The 23,299-nt window shown below is 43.7% G+C and overlaps 1 protein-coding gene across 1 annotated transcript; it reads left to right on the top strand.

The window, feature by feature from the left end:
• Window positions 1-285: 285 nt before the first annotated feature.
• rmi1 (RMI1, RecQ mediated genome instability 1, homolog (S. cerevisiae)) lies at window positions 286-14,006 on the top strand. Its single transcript, XM_085368364.1, has 9 exons — window positions 286-303; window positions 1,557-1,766; window positions 8,074-8,184; window positions 8,718-8,867; window positions 11,057-11,127; window positions 11,377-11,500; window positions 11,656-11,731; window positions 11,933-12,122; window positions 12,851-14,006. Exons 2-9 carry the CDS (start codon window positions 1,605-1,607, stop codon window positions 14,004-14,006), a joined length of 2,040 nt encoding a protein of 679 aa, XP_085224490.1. The 5' UTR covers window positions 286-303; window positions 1,557-1,604.
• The last annotated feature ends 9,293 nt before the right edge of the window (window positions 14,007-23,299 follow it).

The following is a 23,299-nucleotide window of genomic DNA, read 5'->3' as shown; positions in this document are numbered from 1 at the left end:
TACAACGAACGCCAATCACGAGAACCGAGGCGGTACATACCAGTCTGTTTCCGGACATGGATCGACTGTTAACTGTGGCCCTTCTAGTTATTCCAGTTTAGAAAGATGCAATTTGCAAGGCTAATGGTCACGTTTTTCCGACACGAGTGTTTGGTTTAAGGCCTTCTGTTGTGAGTAGGGACCTCTGCTGCTGGATGCTTGTGTTCAGGTTTGTTATATAAGTAGGCTGGCTTAATCAACTTTGGCGCCTTTCTACCTACTTGTGCAATACTTGATGGACGAGTCTGCCCCCGTGCTTCTCAGGTAACATATACATACCAGCTAAATGGTTATAAACACTTTTATTTGGTAAAGTTTTTCTTACCCGATATCCCTTTCATGCTCTCCAACAGCAGGGCTGGACAATGTTGGGAAAAATATATAATTTTTCTGATATTTTCGCAGTCCCGATTTGATTTGAAATGCATATTCTCAAAGCTGAATTTCATTTGTTTTTCATACTTTACGTTTAAAAGCACAACTGCATGAAATACCTGCAAGACATAAACATAATTTTTGTAAGGTAATGATAATGATAAAGACATCCGAAATATTTGTCGTAATTGAACTGTTTTCATTGGCGATTTCAATTTAAAATTAATAAACCGTTCAGTCCTGCAACATCTGTTTACGTCTGCTTAAGATCATGTACAGGGACAGTGTGGTTACCTTGTTCAAATAACCCAAGAAAACAATCAGATACAATAATATTATGTTCTTGTTATAAAACAGTCTTTTCTAAATGGTCCCAGTGGTTTGAGGGCTTTACAAAGAGACTAGTGTGCAAAAAAGCTCATCCTGCAATCTAGTGAGGGTTAACATTCAACACTTTACCTTGAATTATTATTAATTTTTTGCCCATTTGGAGTACTCACTTAGAAAACAAAATAAGATAAACTACAAGGCTAAATTTATTCTAAGAGGCTTCATTTAAAAACGAACATGTTAAAACACAGCTTAACTATTAATCCGTCATGGGTCACTGGGGACTCAGCTCAGGGATCATTGTAAATTAAATGTAGAATTTGATCTCTTCTCATATTTTGCACTTACAATACAGTCAAGTTAAAACTACATTAAGTAAAACAAACAAACAAACAAACGGTGCACTACAGATAACTACTGTGTTGCATTTTTTTTACCTGACCACCACCAGACACCTCAGCTATACACTTACATATTTTTGTAAATAAATTTTTTATTTTTTTATTCTTCACTACCATCTTAATTAATTTTTGTTAGTGTTTACTGTGTAATAGACAGTTACACTACAGTCTTTTTAACCTTTTGTTGTGATTTTGTGTGTTTTTTTTCTGCACACATAATTTTGTTCAGTCAATGCATCAGTGACTCATTGACTGAATGACAATAAAAACTGTGAATGATTAAAACTCTAAATGTGTTATTGAGTAATTAATGAGAAGTGCGACTATGATATGAATACCTGAATTGAAATAATGTGGCTAAAGCAGCTTTGGAATAAGAATGTGGCTAAAGCAGTCTGTATATTCTGACAGAAAGCAGCTGGAAAAGCAGAAGAGAGCCAAATACACTTAGAGGAAGAGATGACTCCTGGGATTCAGGCAGTGGTCCGTGCTACCCAAGCATGGCTGCAGTCCTCCTGGCATGTCCAGGTGCCCTTTGCCTGGCTAGAAGCCTGTGTGGAGTGGCTACAAGGAGAGGCAGGAGGAGAAGCTCATCTGTCACAGCAGCAAACCAACCAGCAGGTAGGCAGGACGTGCGACTGTCTCAGTGTACAACTCCATCCATCCATCCATCTTCATCCGCTTTATCCGGGGCCGGGTCGCGGGGGCAGCAGCCTAAGCAAAGAGGCCCAGACCTCCCTCTCCCCAGCCACCTCCTCCAGCTTATCCGGGGGAATACCAAGGCGTTCCCAGGCCAGCCGAGAGATATAATCTCTCCAGCGTGTCCTGGGTCTGCCCCGGGGCCTCCTCCCGGTGGGACATGCCTGGAACACCTCACCCAGGAGGCGCCCAGGGGGCATCCTTGTCAGATGCCCGAACCACCTCAGCTGGCTCCTTTCGATGTGGAGCAGCAGCTGCTCTACTCTGAGCCCCTCCCGGATGGCCGAACTTCTCACCCTATCTCTAAGGGAGAGGCCAGCCACCCTTCGGAGGAAGCTCATTTCTGCCGCTTGTATCCGCGATCTCGTTCTTTCGGTCACTACCCACAGCTCGTGGCCATAGGTGAGGGTAGGGACGTAGATCGACCGGTAAATTGAGAGCTTCGCTTTTACACTCAGCTCCCTCTTCACCACGACGGACCGGTGCAGCGTCCGCATTACTGCAGCTGCAGCCCCAATCCATCTGTCGATCTCCGGCTCCCTTCTCCCATCACTCACGAACAAGACCCCGAGATACTTGAACTCCTCCACTTGGGGCAGGAACTCATCCCCGACCCGGAGTGGGCACTCCACCCTTTTCCGGCTGAGAACCATGGCCTCAGATTTGGAGGTGCTGATCCTCATTCCCGCTGCTTCACACTCGGCTGCGAACCGTTCCAGTGCGAGCTGGAGGCCCTCACCCGATGAAGCCAACAGAACCACATCATCTGCAAAAATCAGAGATGAGATTCTGAGGCCACCAAAGCGAAAGCCCTCCGCCACTTGGCTGCGCCTAGAAATCCTGTCCATAAAAATTATGAACAGAACCGGAGACAAAGGGCAGCCCTGGCGGAGCCCATCACCCACTGGGAACGAGTCCAACTTATTGCCGGCAATGCGAACCAAGCTCTTGCAACGGTTGTATAGGGATCGAATGGCCCGTAGCAATGGGCTAGACACCCCATATTCCCGCAACACCTCCCACAGGACACCCCGAGGGACACGGTCGAATGCCTTCTCCAAGTCCACAAAACACATGTAGACTGGTTGGGCAAACTCCCATGCACCCTCAAGTATCCTGGAGAGGATAAAGAGCTGGTCCAGTGTTCCGCGACCAGGACGAAAACCGCATTGTTCCTCCTGTATCCGAGGTTCGACTAACGGACGAACTCTCCTTTCCAGCACCCTGGCATAGACTTTCCCAGGGAGGCTGAGGAGTGTGATCCCCCTGTAGTTGGAACACACCCTCCGGTCCCCCTTCTTAAAGAGGGGACCACCACCCCGGTCTGCCAGTCCACAGGTACTGCCCCTGATCTCCACGCAACATTGCAGAGGCGTGTCAACCAGGACAGCCCTACAACGTCCAGAGCCTTCAGGAACTCGGGGCGGACCTCATCAACACCAGGGGCTCTGCCACCAAGGAGTTGTTTAACTGCCTCAGTGACCTCGCCCCCGGAAATTGGCGGGTCATTCCCCTCATCCCCAGACTCTGCTTCCTCCTCGGAAGACGTGTCAGTGGGATTAAGGAGGTCCTCGAAGTATTCCTTCCACCGCCTGACAATTTTCTCAGTCGACGTCAGCAGCGCTCCGCCAGCACTATACACAGTGCAGGTAGAGCACCGCTTTCCCCTCCTGAGACGTCTGACGGTTTGCCAGAATCTCTTCGAGGCAGTCCGAAAGTCTTTTTCCATGGCCTCTCCGAACTCCTCCCACACCCGAGTTTTTGCTTCAGCCACTGCCCGAGCCGCATTCCGCTTGGCCTGTCGATACCTGTCGGCTGCCTCCGGAGTCCCACAGGCTAACCAAGCCCGATAGGACTCCTTCTTCAGCCTGGTGGCTCCCTTCACCTCTGGTGTCCACCATTTGGTTCGGGGATTACCACCACGGCAGGCACCAACCACCTTGCGGCCGCAGCTCAATGCAGCAGCTTCGGCAATGGAGACGCTGAACATGGTCCATTCGGACTCAATGTCCCCAGTCTCCCTTGGAATGCTGTTGAAGCTCTGCCGGAGGTGTGCGTTGAAGATCTCGCGGACTGGGGCCTCTGCTAGACGTTCCCAGCACACCCTCACTACGCGTTTAGGTGCACCAGGTCTGTCCAGCGTCCTCCCCCGCCACCTGATCCAACTCACCACCAGGTGGTGATCAGTTGACAGCTCAGCCCCTCTCTATACCCGAGTGTCCAGAACATATGGTCGCAGGTCTGCTGATACGATTACAAAATCGATCATCGACCTACGGCCTAGAGCGTCCTGGTGCCACGTGCACTTATGGACACTCTTATGTTCGAACAGGGTGTTCGTTATGGCCAAACTGTGATTAGCACAGAAGTCCAATAACAAAGCACCGCTCGGGTTCAGCTCAGGGAGGCCGTTCCTCCCAATCACGCCCCTCCAGGTCTCGCTGTCGTTACCCACATGAGCATTGAAGTCTCCCAGCAGGACAACAGAGTCTCCAGGTGGAGCACCCTCCAGTACCCCCCCCCCCCCCCCCAGGGACTCTAAGAAGGCTGGGTACTCTGAACTGCCACTCGGCGCATAAGCGCAGATGACAGTCAGGACCCGTTCCCCGACCCTAAGGCGCAGGGAACAAACCCTCTCGTCCACCGGGAAAAACCCCAACGTACCGGCAGCAAGCCGAGGGGATATTAGAATACCCACCCCAGCCCGCCGCCTCTCACCAGGGGCAACTCCAGACTGAGACAGAGTCCAGCCCCTCTCCAGGAGACTGGTTCCAGAGCCCAAGCCATGCGTAGAGGTGAGCCCGACTATATCTAGCCGGTACCTCTCAACCTCACGCACTAACTCAGACTCCTTCCCCACCAGAGAGGTGACATTCCATGTCCCTATTGCCAGTCTTGGCAGCCGGGGGTCAGTCCGCCAGGGCCTCCGCTCCTGGCCGCCACCCGGCACACAATGCACCCGACCCCTATGGCGCCTCCTGCGGGTGGTGGGCCTGCGGGAGGATGGGCCCATGTCTCCTCTTCGGGCTGTGCCCGGCCGGGCCCCATGGACTAAGGCCCGGCCACCAGACGCTCGCCCTCGGGCACCCTCCCCGGGCCTGGCTCCAGGGCGGGGCCCCGGTAACCCTATCCCGGGCAGGGTAAACTGTTCCCTCGGTGTCCTTTTCATAAGGGTCTTATGAATCGCTCTTTGTCTGGTCCCTCACCCAGGGCCAGTTTGCCATGGGAGACCCTACCAGGGGGCAAAAGCCCCCAGACAACATAGCCCCTGGGATCCCTGGGACACACAAACCCCTCCACCACGATAAGGTAGTGATTCAAGGAGGAGCAGTGTACAACTCGATAGACAGAAATCAAATGCTTTGTTTTTGTCAACAAAAGTCTAAGGATTCCTTTCCTACCTGTTTCTGGATAATTCTCCACAGCTCCAGAAACTCCAGTATAGATTAAGAGATCTTGTTTCCACTTATTGTCTTATAAGATGTTCGCTCACTTATTATGACATGGGTTAAGTATGGGCCACATGATAGAAGGTGGTCACGGGGTGGATGGTTACCCCACTTTTGACTCAAAGATGGTTACTGGCTTCGATGTGAACATGTGGATTTGATGTGGTTCATGCACATTTTATCACTCTTGGTAGAATAACCCAGTCTGAGCTGAATAACATCTGTGACACAGCAGTTAGTTCGGTGTCTCTTCCTTTTTTGCATTCATGTGATCTTCATACTGCAAATATGCAGCTAGCAGAAGGCAAAACTCAAACAACCCTGGGGCTGATAACCAAGAAACAGAAGCCCAAGACCATACACATTTCTATCACTGTTAGCTGAGAACAAGGAGCTCATGCTAGAGTAGGTAATAATGAGCAAATGTGGGTGACTGAAGAGTGAAAGGACACATTCTGGTCTGACAAATCCTGGTTTCTGTCACAACAAGCTGATGGCAGCATGATTCCATCCTACTCGGCGTCAGCTGTCGCAGCTTGCGGTGGCGTCATGTGGGGAATATTTCCCTGTATTGACGCATCATTTGTATGACACAGTGTACCAAAATATTGTTGTCGAACAGCTGTGCTCCTTTTTGGCCAAAGTTGTCTTTTTTCGTTGTTGTTTTTTTCCACTACATGCTTGGAAGAGGACAAAGTTTCTTGTTTTTTGTTTTGTTTTGTTTTGTTTTTTTCAAGGCACAAATCATCACCTCATGGTTTCAGCAGCATGCCGGTTCATTCAAGTGGTCCTGAGATCTCAACTCTGTAGAGCGCGTTCATATTATAAACAAGAAATAAAATATCTGCAGGCATTGCTAACACTACCGACGCACTGAATTCATCCAAATCCCTGTGACATTTCTTTCTTACTCTGTTAAATCATTTTTCTGTAGAGTTTCTACTTTTTCTTCCTGGATCTGAGTCACCGGTATCTGCAGGTAGCTTTGCACTAAAGCTTCCTTTAAAATAAAGGGTTGTTTTAACTGTGTGTCATTTAAAATACATATACAGTGGGGCAAAAAAGTATTTAGTCAGCCACCGATTGTGCAAGTTCCCCCACCTAAAATGATGACAGAGGTCAGTAATTTGCACCAGAGGTACACTTCAACTGTGAGAGACAGAATGTGAAAAAAAAATCCATGAATCCACATGGTAGGATTTGTAAAGAATTTATTCGTAAATCAGGGTGGAAAATAAGTATTTGGTCAATAACAAAAATACAACTCAATACTTTGTAACATAACCTTTGTTGGCAATAACAGAGGTCAAACGTTTACTATAGGTCTTTACCAGGTTTGCACACACAGTAGCTGGTATTTTGGCCCATTCCTCCATGCAGATCTTCTCGAGAGCAGTGATGTTTTGGGGCTGTCGCCGAGCAACACGGACTTTCAACCCCCGCCACAGATTTTCTATGGGGTTGAGGTCTGGAGACTGGCTAGGCCACTCCAGGACTTTCAAATGCTTCTTACGGAGCCACTCCTTTGTTGCCCGGGCGGTGTGTTTTGGATCATTGTCATGTTGGAAGACCCAGCCTCGTTTCATCTTCAAAGTTCTCACTGATGGAAGGAGGTTTTGGCTCAAAATCTCACGATACATGGCCCCATTCATTCTGTCCTTAACACGGATCAGTCGTCCTGTCCCCTTGGCAGAAAAACAGCCCCATAGCATGATGTTTCCACCCCCATGCTTCACAGTAGGTATGGTGTTCTTGGGATGCAACTCAGTATTCTTCTTCCTCCAAACACGACGAGTTGAGTTTATACCAAAAAGTTCTACTTTGGTTTCATCTGACCACATGACATTCTCCCAATCCTCTGCTGTATCATCCATGTGCTCTCTGGCAAACTTCAGACGGGCCTGGACATGCACTGGCTTCAGCAGCGGAACACGTCTGGCACTGCGGGATTTGATTCCCTGCCGTTGTAGTGTGTTACTGATGGTGACCTTTGTTACTTTGGTCCCAGCTCTCTGCAGGTCATTCACCAGGTCCCCCCGTGTGGTTCTGGGATCTTTGCTCACCGTTCTCATGATCATTTTGACCCCACAGGATGAGATCTTGCGTGGAGCCCCAGATCGAGGGAGATTATCAGTGGTCTTGTATGTCTTCCATTTTCTGATGATTGCTCCCACAGTTGATTTTTTCACACCAAGCTGCTTGCCTATTGTAGATTCACTCTTCCCAGTCTGGTGCAGGTCTACAATACTTTTCCTGGTGTCCTTCGAAAGCTCTTTGGTCTTGGCCATGGCGGAGTTTGGAGTCTGACTGTTTGAGGCTGTGGACAGGTGTCTTTTATACAGATGATGAGTTCAAACAGGTGCCATTCATACAGGTAACGAGTGGGGGACAGAAACGCTTCTTACAGAAGACGTTACAGGTCTGTGAGAGCCAGAGATTTTCCTTGTTTGAGGTGACCAAATACTTATTTTCCACCCTAATTTACGAATAAATTCTTTACAAATCCTACCATGTGAATTCATGGATTTTTTTTTCACATTCTGTCAATCACGGTTGAAGTGTACCTCTGGTGCAAATTACTGACCTCTGTCATCATTTTAAGTGGGGGAACTTGCACAATCGGTGGCTGACTAAATACTTTTTTGCCCCACTGTACATATAACAAAAGAATAAATTATGGGACTGGAAGTGAACATAATAGGTCCACTCTATGTGTAACTGCTGCTGAATGACAGTAAGTGAACCAAAAATGAATCTCACTGCTTGATGTGGTTTTTCAGGCGCTGGACCAATGGCTGTTAACAGACCTCAGAGACCTGGACTTTCCTGTCCTGCCAGAAGGGCTCGCTGAAGCCCAGAAGACTGAGCTCAGTGGCAACTTCTGCGTCCAGGTACAAACTTTCATGTTACATAGTTCATCCAGTTTCTTTATTTATTCTTTTTGTTGTTGGGGACAGTTCTGATCATATTTTCAACAAAAAAAAAACCAAATAAAAAAAAAGCATGTAAAAACAGCAAACAATAGGCTGAGAACAATATGTGTACCAACAGCATAAAACCTGAGCTAAATCACATAAAGGCAAGTCACTCAGCTTTTCACATTGGGAGGGGGGTATTTAGGCGTTCCTGCTGCATTTATTTAACTGACCCGTGATTTTTGAAAGTAGTCTAAAATTGGAGTTTTTGTGTGTATTGTGTGTACATTTGTTATTGTTGTTACTTTTGCTTTTGTGGCTTTTTTGCCTGCATCGGAGAGGGAAAAAAATTGCAAAGCAAGCTCTTGAGGAAATATAGCGCTTGAGTTAATGGTGATGATTAATTTGGGCTGTGCATACAGATAACTCACCTTGCTGGTGACACCAACGCTCGGTTGATCATCGTGCACGCAAATGGAAACATGACAAGAGGTCCAACTCTGTTTTAGGTCGACTCATTATTGGACATCAGTCAGCCGGCGTATGGTCAGCTGCAGAAGTGGAGGGGCACAGATTGTGTCAATGACGAGGTGTCTGCAGTCACACAGACCACCCAGAGGCCCTGGGAAGCCAAACCCACCCGTATGCTTCTACTGCAGGTCAGAGTCTTATGTGAATCATAGTTGCCATTAAAAAAAATCTCAATTGAGTTTCAGTAAAAGCCTTTTGAATGAATGCCTTTATGTAAATAACAGCGTTAACCTTAAAAAGCAGATGTTGAATATGTGATGATACTAGTTGTCTTCTTGGGTCACAAAAGGGAGATCAAAAATTGCAGATTTAAAACATAAAATTTCATTTTAAAGCTTTGGCTTTTGCATCATCCAGCATCCTGCGTTTGTCTGTGTCTTAGTAGCTTTTCAGCGTCTCACAGACAAACAGAAAAACATTCAGGCACTTCCCGTAGAGACAGAGCTTTAAACTGTGTTGTTAATAGAAAATATTGTCTGGACTCGTCTTGACTGCAGTGGCACGCAGTGTGTCCAGCACTTATCTGTGACCAGACTTTATCTTTGTATGTTTGGTTGAGTGGAATAATTCTGCTTCTCTTCCTGACTGAATCAGAGCGGACGGTACCATCAGTGAGAGCATATGAAAGAGTAAATTGCAGGAATATATGAGGCAGACTCTAATTTCCACCATAAGTAATATACTTTTCAGTGTATGTTTTTTTTCTTTTCTTAAAGAACAGTGCAGGTGTTGCTTAGAAACGTTGCTGTGACTTTTTTAACTGTTTCTCAGACCATTTTTGATCAAAGAGTCGTAGATTAGCTTTGACTAGGACAGGGCAGCCAGCGTGTATAATCATATTAAAAGAAATCGAAATAACAGTTATTTCCATACTGAATCAGTCTACATGGGTTTTAGAGTCTAAACAGCCTACAGTGCTGTGGAAAATTATTTATTATTCACGATTTCCTTTTCTTTTCTTTTCTTGCATATTTGTCACGCTGGCATGTTTCAGATCATCAAACAATTTTGCATTTTTAGACAAACATAAACTTAGTAAATATAAATTACTGTTTTAGAACTGTGTGTGAAAAAATAATTGCCCCTAAATGTCATAGCTGGCTGTGACACCTTTGTCACCAAGAACTGCAATCAAATGTTTGTGATAACTGAGTGAGTTGTTCACATCACTGTGGAGGAATTTTGGCCCCTCATCTTTTCAGAGTTATTATCATTCAGCCACACCGGAGGGTTTTTGAGTATCATTGACCTGTTTAAAGTTATGCTACAGTATCCAGAGTTATTATAAGACCAGACTTTTTTTTTTTTTTGAGTCATTCAGAGGATGATTGGCTCACATGTTTAGGATCAAACTGATGGAAGGACATTCTCCTTCAGGATTTTCTGGTAGAGATCAGAATTCATGGTTCAATCATTGACTGCAAGTCATCCTGAAGCAGCAAAACAGCCCCAGACCATTACACTACCACCACCATGTTTGACCGCTGGTACGATTTTGTTCTTATGAAATGCTGTGTTAGTTTCACACCAGATGTAACGAGACTCAAACCTTCCACAAAGTTCAACTTTTCTCTCATCAGTCCACAGACTTTTTCCCCCCAAAATATGTACATACATCCCAAAATAGATGTTGTTCTGGAGTCTCCTGGATGAGCTGTCGGTGAGCTCTTAGAGTAATTTTAGCAGACCATCCACTTCTGGGAAGGTTCACCACTGTTCCATGTTTTCTCCATTTGTGGATAAACTTTAGAAATGGTTTTGTAATCATTTCCAGACTGATAGATGTCAATGTTTTGTTTCTCAGCTGTTTTGAGTTTCTTTAGATTGTGTTAATTTAAATCATTTCTTGATTTAGCAGGTTTGGCAGTAAACCTGGTTGTGGCCAGTCTAATTGAACTCAGTTTATTTTTAAAAATTTTAGATAGTCATATTTCCCTTATTTAGTGAAATTGTAAATTAAATTAAATATGCTAACTTACACAAATCATCTACTATGTTTTTTTTGTTTTTCTAATTTTCCTTTATGCCTTAATACGTCTACATTCATAAGTAAAGAGCAGTTACAGAGCTGTTAAGTTTTGGCCCAGATATTTCTGTCTAAATCCAAACCCTCACATATTTATGAGAGCCTCCAGACAACAGCCCACGGGGTCTCAGATTACTGCAGAAAATGAACTGAAAAATTCACACAACTGTCTTTTAATCTGTTTAATTCACACAAAAAGACAAACACACTTTTCTTATAGATTTGCATAAATGTCATCATAATCTTTTTATTACTTACGTGTTTTCTGATCAAACATGTTTGATTGCACAGGTGACAGATGGAGTTCAGAGCCTGGAGGCTATGGAGTATCAGCCAATCCCTGCTCTCAGCGCGGCACTCAGGTTAAGGATTGAGCTGTAAAACATGTTACTGCAATATCGTGTCTTTTTACTGCTAGTTATTTGAAAACATTTTAAAGGGCACATGTCTGCCTAAAATGAAATAAAAGTCTTTTCCTCCTAACAATATTGCCTCGAGTTTTATAGAAACACAAGTATCCAAGCACAATGAGAAATGGATGAAATGTTGTTGTTATTGTTAATTAAAAATAAGAACTAGACATTTTCCTGAAATGTTGCTGACTCTTGCAGGCCCGGTGCAAAGCTGCAGCTGCAAGGAAAGATAGTTTGCAGACTTGGTGTTTTGCTTTTGGGGCCGTCCAACATCAAAATCCTCGGTGGTGAGGTCGAAGACCTGGTGGACAGGAATAACCAGGTAACCTCTAACGATTTCTCGTACGTTTTGTCTCATTTCTTCTGATTTCTCTTTTCTTGTATAAAACTACACAAAGATATTATAGGATTTTGTATAGCAATAAGATGGAGTACACCATACACATTCAGTGGCTTATTTTGATACTGTTGTGATAGGGCAGGGTGCTGTGTCGGACACTGGGACTTTCTGAGCAGGAACAGGAAGGAGAGGAGGCTCCAGCACAACAACAAGGTATATGTATTAGACTCTGTGTATCTTCAAAGATCATCCATCATCGGCACAATGTGACACTACATACACTTTATTAGAAATTTAGACATTCTGTCTTATATGGCTTTGCTTTTCTTCTTTAATCTAACCTGCCCATTTTTTAAAATTATACTAACATATATGTTGTTGTTGTTGTTGTTGTTTTTTTCTCTTTGTTTTAAGGTAACCAGGAAGTGGATGATCTGGATCTTGATGATGCAGAGCTGTTAGCCAGTCTCGAGGCCCAAGAGGAAGTTGAAATGCTTCAGGTTGAACCTGCCCGAGACAGCGGCTACAGCACGCTGCATGAGGCTTCCACTCAGTCTTCGAGAAGCTCGTCCATCAGGAGCCTTGTCCCAGCCGCTTCGTCCAGGTGGGTGGTAAACAATGTGATGTCTTGACATTTCGATGCTGCAAAGCCTCACTTTGCACTGTCGTGGAAATCGTGGCATTTCTAGTTTTAACATCACTTTTATCTTCAGGGAAAAAAAAGACTTTAAGATGGTTTTAATGCATTCGTCTTACAGCATCTTCACAAAGTTTTCTAATAAAATGTCTTTACGTCGCTGCGGCCGGTGACGAGAACAACATTCTTAACAAATAGGCAGTATACCTACAGCAGGAGGAGAAATCACAGGGTAGATTCAAATGTCACGACAATTTCCGTTTTATTTAAAGTTCATCAATTTCCTGAAGAGACAGAAGCTGCTGAGAATAAAGTGGAACGTACACCGGTCATTTTGAGATGCAGGAAAAAGACAGTTCATATGTCATGATGTAAAATGCTAAGCGAGTTGTGCAGGGTACAATTATTTCCAGGAGGAATGAACTGCAGAGTCACTAGTTTACACTGGCCTCATTGACTTACACAGAGAAATAACATTGTCTCATATTTAGCTGTTATATCGTTTCAATGTTGTGATGACGAAGATTCAAGGATAGGATGATGCAAAGTGTTGTCGCTACAGTTTTTTCAAATTTATGTCTGTGTGAACTTCTTTGTCCAGTCTTCTGTGTGCGCTTTGAACAGTGAGCTGATTAACCCCGATGATTTAAAAGCCCTGTTAACTCAGTCCGACATAATTTGCTGTTGTCTTTCAGAAGTGAACTCTCCACCCGCTCTGACAGAGGTGGCTCGACCCGAAGCAGCAGAAATGGTTTAGACCAGGGTTACCTAAATGATGACGAACACGTGGAAGCTGACCTCTTTGACTCAGTTCCCCCCGATGCAGTTCATCAACAGATCCAAGATCACAGCATGGCAGACGAAGACTTTCCTGACGAAGACTTTGACGACCTTCCCCTGGAGGAGCTGGACAGTGTGATTTTCCAGGAAAATGAAAGTGTCCCCACACCATCTGACAGCAGTTACAGAAACACACCACGGAACAGCAGAATAACAGGAAATCCCAACAGAGCAACAAAACCCCAAGCTGCTCTGTTTGAATCATGCACTTTGAGTGGCTCTGGGCCACGACTTGGGTCTATCAACTCCAGATCCAGCGCACAGAAAAGGGACAATAGAGAAGCTTCAGAGCAATTAACCAAGACAACTCCCGAGCTATTTCTTTCTCCAGCAGCTTCGGAGGCAGCACGTGAATTATATTTGGCTGCTAATGACGAGATTGATTTTGTGGATGAAGATATGGACTGCATTTTGGAAGAGGCAGAAACCAGTGGGAAGACTAGTGGACCAAATGAGATCCCTGTTCAGCTTAGGTCTAGTAGAGGCACCGAGAGCACTAGCTACGAAACAGAAGCTTCAAGGTCGTCCAAACAAAATGCTCGGAGTGGCAGCACAGTCCCTCCTGTCACTCTGACCTCTCCACCCTTTACATACTTGTGCTTGCTAGAAAATTTAATGTCCAAACCACTTCTCCACATCATGGAGATCCATGTCAAAGCTTTCATTGTGACTCTCTTGGGAAAACTGAGCAGCAGTAATGGCGTTTGGAGTGTTTCTGCTACAATATCTGACGGGACCGGTTACCTGGACGTGGAGCTGTCCAATGAAGTTTTGACAGGCCTTCTGGGCTTCTCGGTAGCAGAGAAGGGAGCCCTGAAGCGTGACCCGTCTCGGAGAGGTGAGCTGGATGCGGGGATGAGGAGATGCCAGGAAGAGCTTGTGGACATGTGCTGCATTATGACTGTTATTGTTCAACTGGAGGGCAGGAAAGCGGTGGTGACCAAAGTGGACCCCGTCAGCGAGAAAACACTCCAGGAGCTCGAGCAGAGGGTGAGGGACGGGAGAAAATAAACAGTGGTTGAGGGGAAGTGGGCGATAATGAGAAAATTGCAGGCAGCGGAAAAGTATATTGCTCTTAGGCAGAGATAAAAAAAATTGCCAACAAAACTGTGGCAGATGTAACATCACTCAGTGGCCTTGAAAGTTTTCTTTTCATGTAATGAAACTAATAGTTGCGCTGCATGGAAGGAAAAAAATCACGCTAGTTTCAGACTAAGGTAGTTATTTTAATTGGTGATCAACCTGCCCTTCTGCTTCAGATTTGGAGAGCAGAACGTGTGAAATGATGATCAGCATCCCATCTGCTCCATGTGAATGTGACGTTCTGCCATTTGTCATTTGAGGATTTCATTCATCTATTCATTGTGTTGTTTTCCGCTTAGAATGCGCCGCATTGCTCACAAGCACACTAAACAGATTCAACAAACAAAGGTGGTTATGTGCAAATCAGATCAGACATCCCGGTTTTCAAGGCCCCGAATTCTGCTTAATGCTGAAAACTACCCGAAGAGCAGGGCGAAGTACACAAGATGAGAGGAGGGATGTTGGGGGGGTGGGGTGTTAGTCGTCTGATTGTGGTAATGAATTGCCAGCCGTTGCATTCATTCAGTACAACCATTACTTCTTACTGAAAAGTGATTGAATAGCCAAGGGCAATGCGGGTCTTTAATAAACTCCCTCAGAGAAGAATGAGAGGAAAGAAAGATAAAGGAGAGGCCATGAGCTTCGATTATTTCCGTTCATTACAGAGTCTCGTCTGTTTTCATCTCTTAAGAACGCGCATACCACAAATTTAATGCATTGTCTGCATTTACTGTATCTTGAACGTTTTTATATATACATTTTTTTTTGTCTTGCGTTCTGTGACTAATAAAAATGTGCACGTCCTTGTTGCTATGCTTATCTTTCCTTTCTGAGCGTTGTGTTTTTTCCAGTTTAGCTGAATAACGTTATAAAGCAGACTGCCTCACAGATACACCGTGTTTCATTTGGTCTGTATCAAACGCAGCTGTTGGATATGCACTGTTTAAGCACACAGTGTTTAAAAGTATCTCTAATTACTACCTGGGCTTCTTTAGTAGAGGCAGAGATCTCACTTTCAGATGAAACAGTTTAAGAATTTCTGCTACATAAATTACTCAGTGTCTCTTCTGCCTTGTCTACGTCTTCTCTTAGGTGTGATAATGAGCAAAACACGGGTTATTAAAATGTATGTTATATCCTTAGAATTGTGTTTCTGTGGTGGGAGCGCACCTGCATGTATATTGTAGTCTTATGCCACTGTGTGCACTTCCATTCAGGTAGCCGGTCTTGGTTCATTAAGAGCTAATCAGCTTGAACATCTAAATCAGGACCCTGCTATGCATGTTGATAGCCTGTTATGTGCTAATGAAGCTGAATTTGGTGGAGGGCTGAGTGAGGAAGGGGGAAAGCAGCAACCCATAGGGAGATACAAGTGGAATAACTATTGGGTGATAGAGTAAATGAACTGAGAGGGGAGTGCTTGTTCACCGGGTATGAAAGCAAACCAGCCGTCTGCTCCCGATATTATTGGGTGGCTGTATGGTGAGTAACAAGGAGTACCCAATACATTTATTTCCTGTTTATATGCAGTCATGCTACAGAAACCATGAGTGCAATTTAGAAGTACCATCAAGTTTAAAGAGCTGTCTCTGATTTAGCTCCGTCACACAATGGTTGTTCACTCATAGCTGTTAATTACCCAGAGCTATAAGAGTCTAAAGAGAACGATCAATTAAAGAAAAAGGTTCAGTTTTAAACACAAAGTTTTAAGGTTTTGATTTATTTACTAAATGAAAAATACAAGTTTATTTCATATGAGTGTAGAGCAAATAGGTCCATCTCATTTATTGACTTCACTGACCCTAGAGAGTCACAGATTACTGTGGAGAGATTGTACACAGTTACCTTGATGATAGATATCAGTATGGACGAATAAAATAAATTTCACTCCAATTTAATAAAGGTTACATGTGGACTTCAGCCCTACTGTTTATATTGTAAGTAAATGATTAAAACTCACTTTATTTCCTAATGAAACTATTATACACTCTCAGAAATAGGGGTACCAAAGTGTACCAAAAAGGGTACAAATGCTTGTCGCTGGGGGTGTTCCTTTTTGAAGGACATTTCTGTACCCTTTAGGCTTGGTACATTTTTGTACCTTATGAAGTTGTACCATCTGAAGTACAATCATGTACTTTCCTAAGACATAAATGTACCTTCAAACTATAGTACAGAAATGTTCCCTTGAAAAGGGTACAATAGGGTACCTATGAGGGTACCCCCTAGGCCTGGGCGATATATCGAGTTTTTAAAAAATATCGATATATTTTTATACGAGATATAAGATGTGACAATATCCTTTATATCGATATAGTCTATGTTACGTTATAATTATACTTGTGGAGCCGCAAGTTTGCCTCTCTTTCGTCCACTTTTGTCTTTACGCAACGTTACTCGGCCTCGCCCCTCCTTCAATAAACACAGCTCCCCCTCCTCCCCCATCGCTTCACCTGCAGGAAGCGACAAGATGGACACGGCAAATCTCCGTTAACGAGTTACTGCACATCGCCCCGTGCGTGGGGCTGGACGCCGTTAGGGTTGCCAACCGTCCCTTAAAATACGGAATCGTCCCGTATTTAGAAACAAAAGTACACGTCCCGTATTGAGCTAATAAGGGACGCACTTTGTCCCGTAATACAGTGAGAATCAAAAGTAGTCTATAAATGTTTATGGAATTAACGCTTTGTTTGAAAACATAATTCCCAGCCCCTCTCCTGCTTTGTGACCAATGAGCTGACAGCACACTTATGACAATTCAGATTACCGCTCATCTCATTGGTCGAGGAAAGGTCGCTTGCGGAGAAAATACCGGAAGACAACAGATGACCACAACAAGAAGCATGGCCAACAGGGAAACAAACGCCGACACTGCGGTGCAAGTCTCGGACGACAGTACACCTAAAGCTGGGCAGACACTGTGCGATTTTTTCAGTCACGTTATTCAGCTCCTGCTCAAACTGCACGATTGACTCGCAGGGGTTAGAAGTTGGTAGGTCACGATGCAGGGTCTCACACTATACCGCCCGATGCTCTGATGCGACCCGAGTGCTCACACTGTGCCTCCATAACATGAAGGTTATAACAGAAAATCTGTCGCTCTCTCTGTCTTTCACTCACACAGACACGCCACCACCACCATCAACTTTGCTAAATTGCTAATGAAAAACATTGATCAGGCAGCTGTGAATGAGCAGCAGTGTAAATCCAACTATTTTAACGGTTGTTGTGGTCGTGATAATTTTGTGATGCCACATCGAAAAGGCTCGGATGAGCTTTCCAAAGTTCTACAAGTTGTGCCTCCATCGCTTGTGTCCAGATCACACGCTGCACAGCCGTGCTGCTCCGTCTTTTTCACCGACGTTTACGTGTTTGCGCGTGAGCAGTGTGAGCGGCTCACGAGCGATTGATGATCGGGAGCTGCTCGAGGTGTTAATCGCTTCGTTACCCCACGTATACTACACGATGCACGATGAAGGCCAAAATCGGGCCGATCACCAAATCAGTCGCACGACTCAAAAATCGTCTCAAAATGGACCAAAGATCGCACAGTGTGAGCCCAGCATTAGAGCAGCAATGTTTGTTCGCTCAGAGAAAGAAAAAAAGGCTGCAAAAGCACAGGGAGGAATGGGAAAAGGGAAACACCTGGCTGGAAAAGGTCACCATAACACCTATAAAGCGCACTGCACTGTGTGCCGGCGCACTTTTTCCATAGGCATGCTTCTAATGGTGGGCACATGCATCTGCTTAAATCAAATTCAAGTCAAATGGTTAAAAAATAATTTCACACACACAAAAAAGAGCTACCACAATGGGAAGGGTGAAGACAACTAGGTTGCCCGGCCCTGGCCACGAGGTGTCCCTTATTTATTTTTCAGGGAGTTGGCAACCCTAGACGCCGTCAACGTGTTAGCTAGCTAACCACGCTAACGAGCTAACCACGCTAACGCCTAAAATCCTTGCATTTTCTCAAAAGTTGACAGCGCGCCTTATGTATGAATTCTGGTTGTGCTTGATGGCCACTAACCGATTTTATGTGGTACACAGCGCTCAGCAATCTGTCAAAAATGTTTTAGTACGACTTTGGTAAGCTACGGTGCTGCACCGCTTGATGGATTGTCGGAGCATTACGGCTACCGAGGAGCTTCGCGGAGTGATACGTACTGTGCTTCAACGTAATATTACCCTACTGTGTATAAGGACCATAAATGGCACCTGTTAAGAGACGTGGTTACGAAGAGGATTTCAAACTCAAGACTGTCAGTCACACAGTAGAAGTTGGGAACAGAGCAGCTGTGAAATCTGTCTTTGTTACTCAGCGTCTTTTAGTTTACATTTTGACTGCACAATTGTGAGCTTTTTGTTATGCACAAAAACAACATTGTTTTCTTTTATTTATGGAGCATTATTATTTAATAAATGCTCATAATTTATTTTTGAGTAAATCTTATGTACATCTATGCTCTATGTTAATAAAAGTGCCTGTGTGACATCTGGGACACAGCTTTGACTAAGAACTCTCTTTTTGTTCTTACTTCATGGCTTTAAAAAAAAAAATCGAGATATATATCTTATATCGCCGTCCAGGTAAAAAATATCGAGATATGAATTTTGGGTCATATCGCCCAGCCCTACATGTGCGTATGAAAACAAAGGCACTGCGCATGCGCGTTTTACTCATATTCTATCGCGATATTTAATTTTCCTATCGTTGCCTAACATTATACTGGTATTACCGTGAACGGTATAATATTGCCCAGCCCTACTGCCTAGGACACATACAGGATGTCATGCTGAAATGTAAAGCACTTACAATAGAAGACAAACAACAAACTATTCCAGCCTAATTGATGACATTTATGGCATTTGCTTTCTGTGCTGACTGATATGCTGCTCAGTGCTTTGCTGCCTGCTTTTAAATCAGATGTCACTCTGAACATAAACACAAGCTACATGTGATGTCTCTGATGTGTATCTGTTTCTACCCGAGCTGATGCTAGCATGACTAAAGCTAGCCAAGCAGCAGTAAATATGTGAAGTAAGGAAGAAGGATATACTCATCAAACAAACAGGATCATAAGAATATAAAACCACGAGCACTACAAATGTAACAGAAATATGTTGACATAAAATGGCATGTTATTTGAAATCTACACGAAACAATGACACAACTACTTTTTTTCAATTTTTTCAATTTATTTATTTTTTACCAATTGTCCAAATTAGTCTATGATTGGCCTGAGTGTGACAGAAATCATATTTATATACAACTAAATATGACTCAGCAAACATGTTTTAAATGGATGATTCCTCACTTGATGACGGATGATCCATTTCCATATTTGCTGAGTCTTAAATTTGATGTCAGTGAACTTACCAGTGGTTGGTGTTAAAAAAAAGCCCCCAAATCCCCTATGAGCAAGCACTTTGCGACAGTGGAGAGGAAAAACTCCCTCTTAATGGGAAGAAACCTCTGACAGAACCGGGCTCAGGAAGGGGTGGCCTTCTGTCTCGACCAAGAGGGGTTCAAATGTTCACTGACAATTTAGTTGTATATAAATATGATTTTTAGGACTTGATGTTGACACCAATTATGTGAAATTGGGGACGCACACAGTTCCGCTTCTTCTTGTTCTTCTTCTTCTTACTTGGCGGAATCTCTGGCAGGCTCTTAACTTCATTCTCGAGTTCAGCCACCTTGACATTGAGCATTTTCTGTTTGTCTTGTAGACTTTGCAAAGATTCCTGTACAGAAAATGCAGCTGACTCTTCTTTTTCGATCTTCTGTTGTTCTGTGGTGTCTTTTTCTTTCTGAGGCTCCTGCAGAGACATTGCAGTGGATGGCAGTGAGTCCTCTTTTTCCATCTTCTCCTGTTCTCCAGTCTCGTTTTCTTTCAGAGGCTCACATTTATGCATTTCATTTGCAGCAGTGGAATTTTGTTCTTTGTGCTGCTGTGGGATTTTAAGTGAGCAATCTTTGGCCTCTTTCAGCTCTCGCTCAGGAGATTCTCTCTTCAAATCATGAAGGGCCTTGTTGGGGCAGAGCTGGGATTTCAGGTCACTGATTTCCAGGTTGAGTGTCTCCTGCTCCTGCCTATGTTTAACGGCCTGCTCTTCAAGCTGATTTTGAGCTGCTAGGAGCTGTTTCTGGAGCATCTCAATCTGCTCTTGCTGAATCCTACATTTGAGCTCAAATTCAGCCTCCTTAGAGGACTTCAGTCCTACAGAGTCAGTGTGTGAAGCCTCTGTGGTTGGAGTGGCAGACTCCACACACTGCTCTGTGGTAGGGTGGCTGATTTGGTCCTGCAGGGTAGCAATCACCTCATCCAATATGACAATAGCTTCATTGTCATTTGTGAGAGTGTCTGTCTCACTGATGTCATTGGGCTTATTACTAGAAGCCTCTTCCAGCTGCTCTATGAGGTCTTTAATCGTTTCCTCATAATTTCGCTTGTTCTCGTGAATTTCTTCACGAAGTTTGTTCACCTCAAGCTGGTGATAAGAGGCCCTCTTGTTTGCACCTACCATTTTACAGTAAAGGTCGTTCTGATGGTATTGGGAGGCTTCCAGTTGGTGTCTGAGAGCAGCAATCTCGTGCCAGGGATTAAACGGGGGTCTAAATGTGGGATTGGGTTGATATTGCCAAGTCCCTCCGTTAGGCACAGGGTTTGGTCTGCTGTGGTTCTTCCCATTTCCCTCTCTCTCCATGTCCTCCTTTGCATTTGAAATAGGGAGGGATTCAGCCTTTTCTTTTTCAGGAGTGGCTTCAGTGTTTTTTTGCACTTCTTCATTTTTCGGGTTTGCTCCATAACCCGTGGTGTTTTGAGCTTCAAGAAGAGCCCGGGCATATGCCCGAGTATTTGGTCTTCTTGGTTCTTCAGCCACTCTTTTCTGTTTTTGCTTTTGTTGTTTCTTTGGTTTCACAACCGTTTCCTTTGGTGGTTGTGCCACAGGAGACTTTTCAGTATTTGGTTGTGCGGCTTTTTTTGCTTCTGCCATTGTAGATGCGTCAGCGTTTGCGTCTGCGTTTCTCTGCGTCTGCCTTGTCTTTGTTTTAACAACCAGGTTGTTTTGTGTTTCTGCCATCCGAGATCCACTGAAGTTGGTTGAATGTCTCCCCTATTTATAGGTTTTTCAGTAGAATGTGCACAGTGACATCACAGGCTGTTCCTGTGATGCGCTGTTCCTTTGAAGTGCCATGATTAGAACAATTCAAAATAAAATGCCCACAAACCTAATGTAAAGGAAAGGCTTTTATTTTGTAGCACATACTGAATTAACACTATAAAAGCTACTCTACAGGAATTGCAGTAAAAAATAAAACTAAAGAAAAATATGTTTTTTAAATGGTTGTTAAAAAAACTAACCAAAGTAGAAGACAACTGTTTAGTGGAAAGTATTCGACATTCTAGAGATTCTCAGGCATAATAACTTCTTTCATAATTTAAACAAGGACAGGTAGAAAACGTTCATATTTAGTGAAAGATATTTATTAACATTATCCAATGAGAGTTACTGAATGTCTGTAGGCAGTGAGATCTTGGTGGTTGCCGAGGCAACAGAATGTCATCTATGTTTTGTTTTAAATTCAGTTTCAATGCTGAATCTAAGAAACAACAGACTGCAGAGGGAGACTTTAATAGAGGTTTACTAACTCTTACTATCATATACATTGTGGAAAAATCTGTCTTTATTTAGCATAATATATTTGTTATAAGCACTAAATATGTTTGATGATTAACTGACGATGAACACTAACGTACCAAGCTGAAAATTCTGCTCACCAGTCAGCAGCTTATATTCACAAAAAACGGATAAATCTGCGATCCATGCAACTCTAACCAGCCAACAAAAACATGTGTTCATAATACAAAACAAGTTTACTTTGTGAAATGTTAAAAGGTACAAAAAATAAAACAATATGTTTTCAAGACTTTTTCACAAGTTCCTATATCTCACTGAAATATCTGTAGCTGATTTCTCGTATTTTAAGTGTGATGAGAAATTTTGACTAGAAACAAGACAAATATACTTGATAAGATTTTGAGTTTTTGCAGTGTATATGCAGCTGATTGGTTTGGTCTTTAACCAACATGGAATCATTTATGTTGGGCAGCTGTGGCTATGCGTACTAATCAGTGCTTCAGTCCCCAATGCTATCAGTCCACACGTCAAAGGGCAAGATACTGAACCTTCGATTGTCCCCAATGCATTTGGGTGTGAATGAAATGTATGACTATGACTTCTAGTTCAAAAAGGGCTATTTATGTATTTAAGTCCAGTTGTTGCTCATTCACTGTTACCTTGAACGTGTCATGCTATCACCACTCTGTGTAACAGATATTTCCTATATAAGCAAATATGTTTTACACTATTTACCTACTGAAATGAAATCGTAACTCCAGAAAAATGTTTAACTGTTTATTTCTGGAATAATAATAATGCATTTCTTGCATTTCTCATGGCTTCTAATGGGGGCCTTTCTTAAAATTACTGGTCCCAGTAACAAAGACGCTTGTCGACTCAGAAATCGAGGGAAAACCAACAACACACCCGGCAGAACATTATGTTATTTACACGGGTGCACATAAGTGGTCCGCAGGTGCGCATTCGCTGTCAAAATAAAAGACGCGCACCAGATAAGAAGTTGCAACACGCGTTTGCGTCCATATAAAAGGCACTGTTTTTGTCCGCTAGAGTGGGATTTTCACGGCACATTGTGCACCACATCTCTGTGCGTTCATCATTTGTTTGAAGCCAGCTCACCTCCTGCAACCACTTTTCCGAGAACACGCGCTTCTTTTGTGGTTCGGACTCCTTCTGACATTTCTTTGGAGGTGGAGGAACACCAAAGTAATTGCTTATTAAAGGAGCTTGCTTCTTCGACATCTTTAAGCGTTCTAAACAAATGTCTGTCCTCCTCCAGAAAATCTTATGTACGCAAACACGCGTTGCAACTTCTTATCTTGTGCGCGTTTTTTATTTTGACAGCGAATGCGCACCTGCGGACCACTTATGTGCACCCCTGGTTATTTAGCTTGTCATATTGCAGCCACAGAAATTCTTTTGTCCATGAAACCATAAAGCTGCACTTTCCTTTTGTTCTTTTCCGTTTTGTGGTAAGCTTTTCTTTGGCTGTCACTTCTTCACCCTGACCTGTCTTATTTGGCTGAACTAAAATATATATCCTGCTGCTTTTACACACGCACTCACGTTGTCAG

Source organism: Diplotaxodon limnothrissa, linkage group LG12 (genome assembly GCF_057381915.1).
Source record: "Diplotaxodon limnothrissa isolate DT_005_m linkage group LG12, D_limnothrissa_male_GT1.1, whole genome shotgun sequence".
NCBI lineage: Eukaryota > Metazoa > Chordata > Actinopteri > Cichliformes > Cichlidae > Diplotaxodon > Diplotaxodon limnothrissa.
This window is presented reverse-complemented; position numbering and strand designations above follow the sequence as displayed.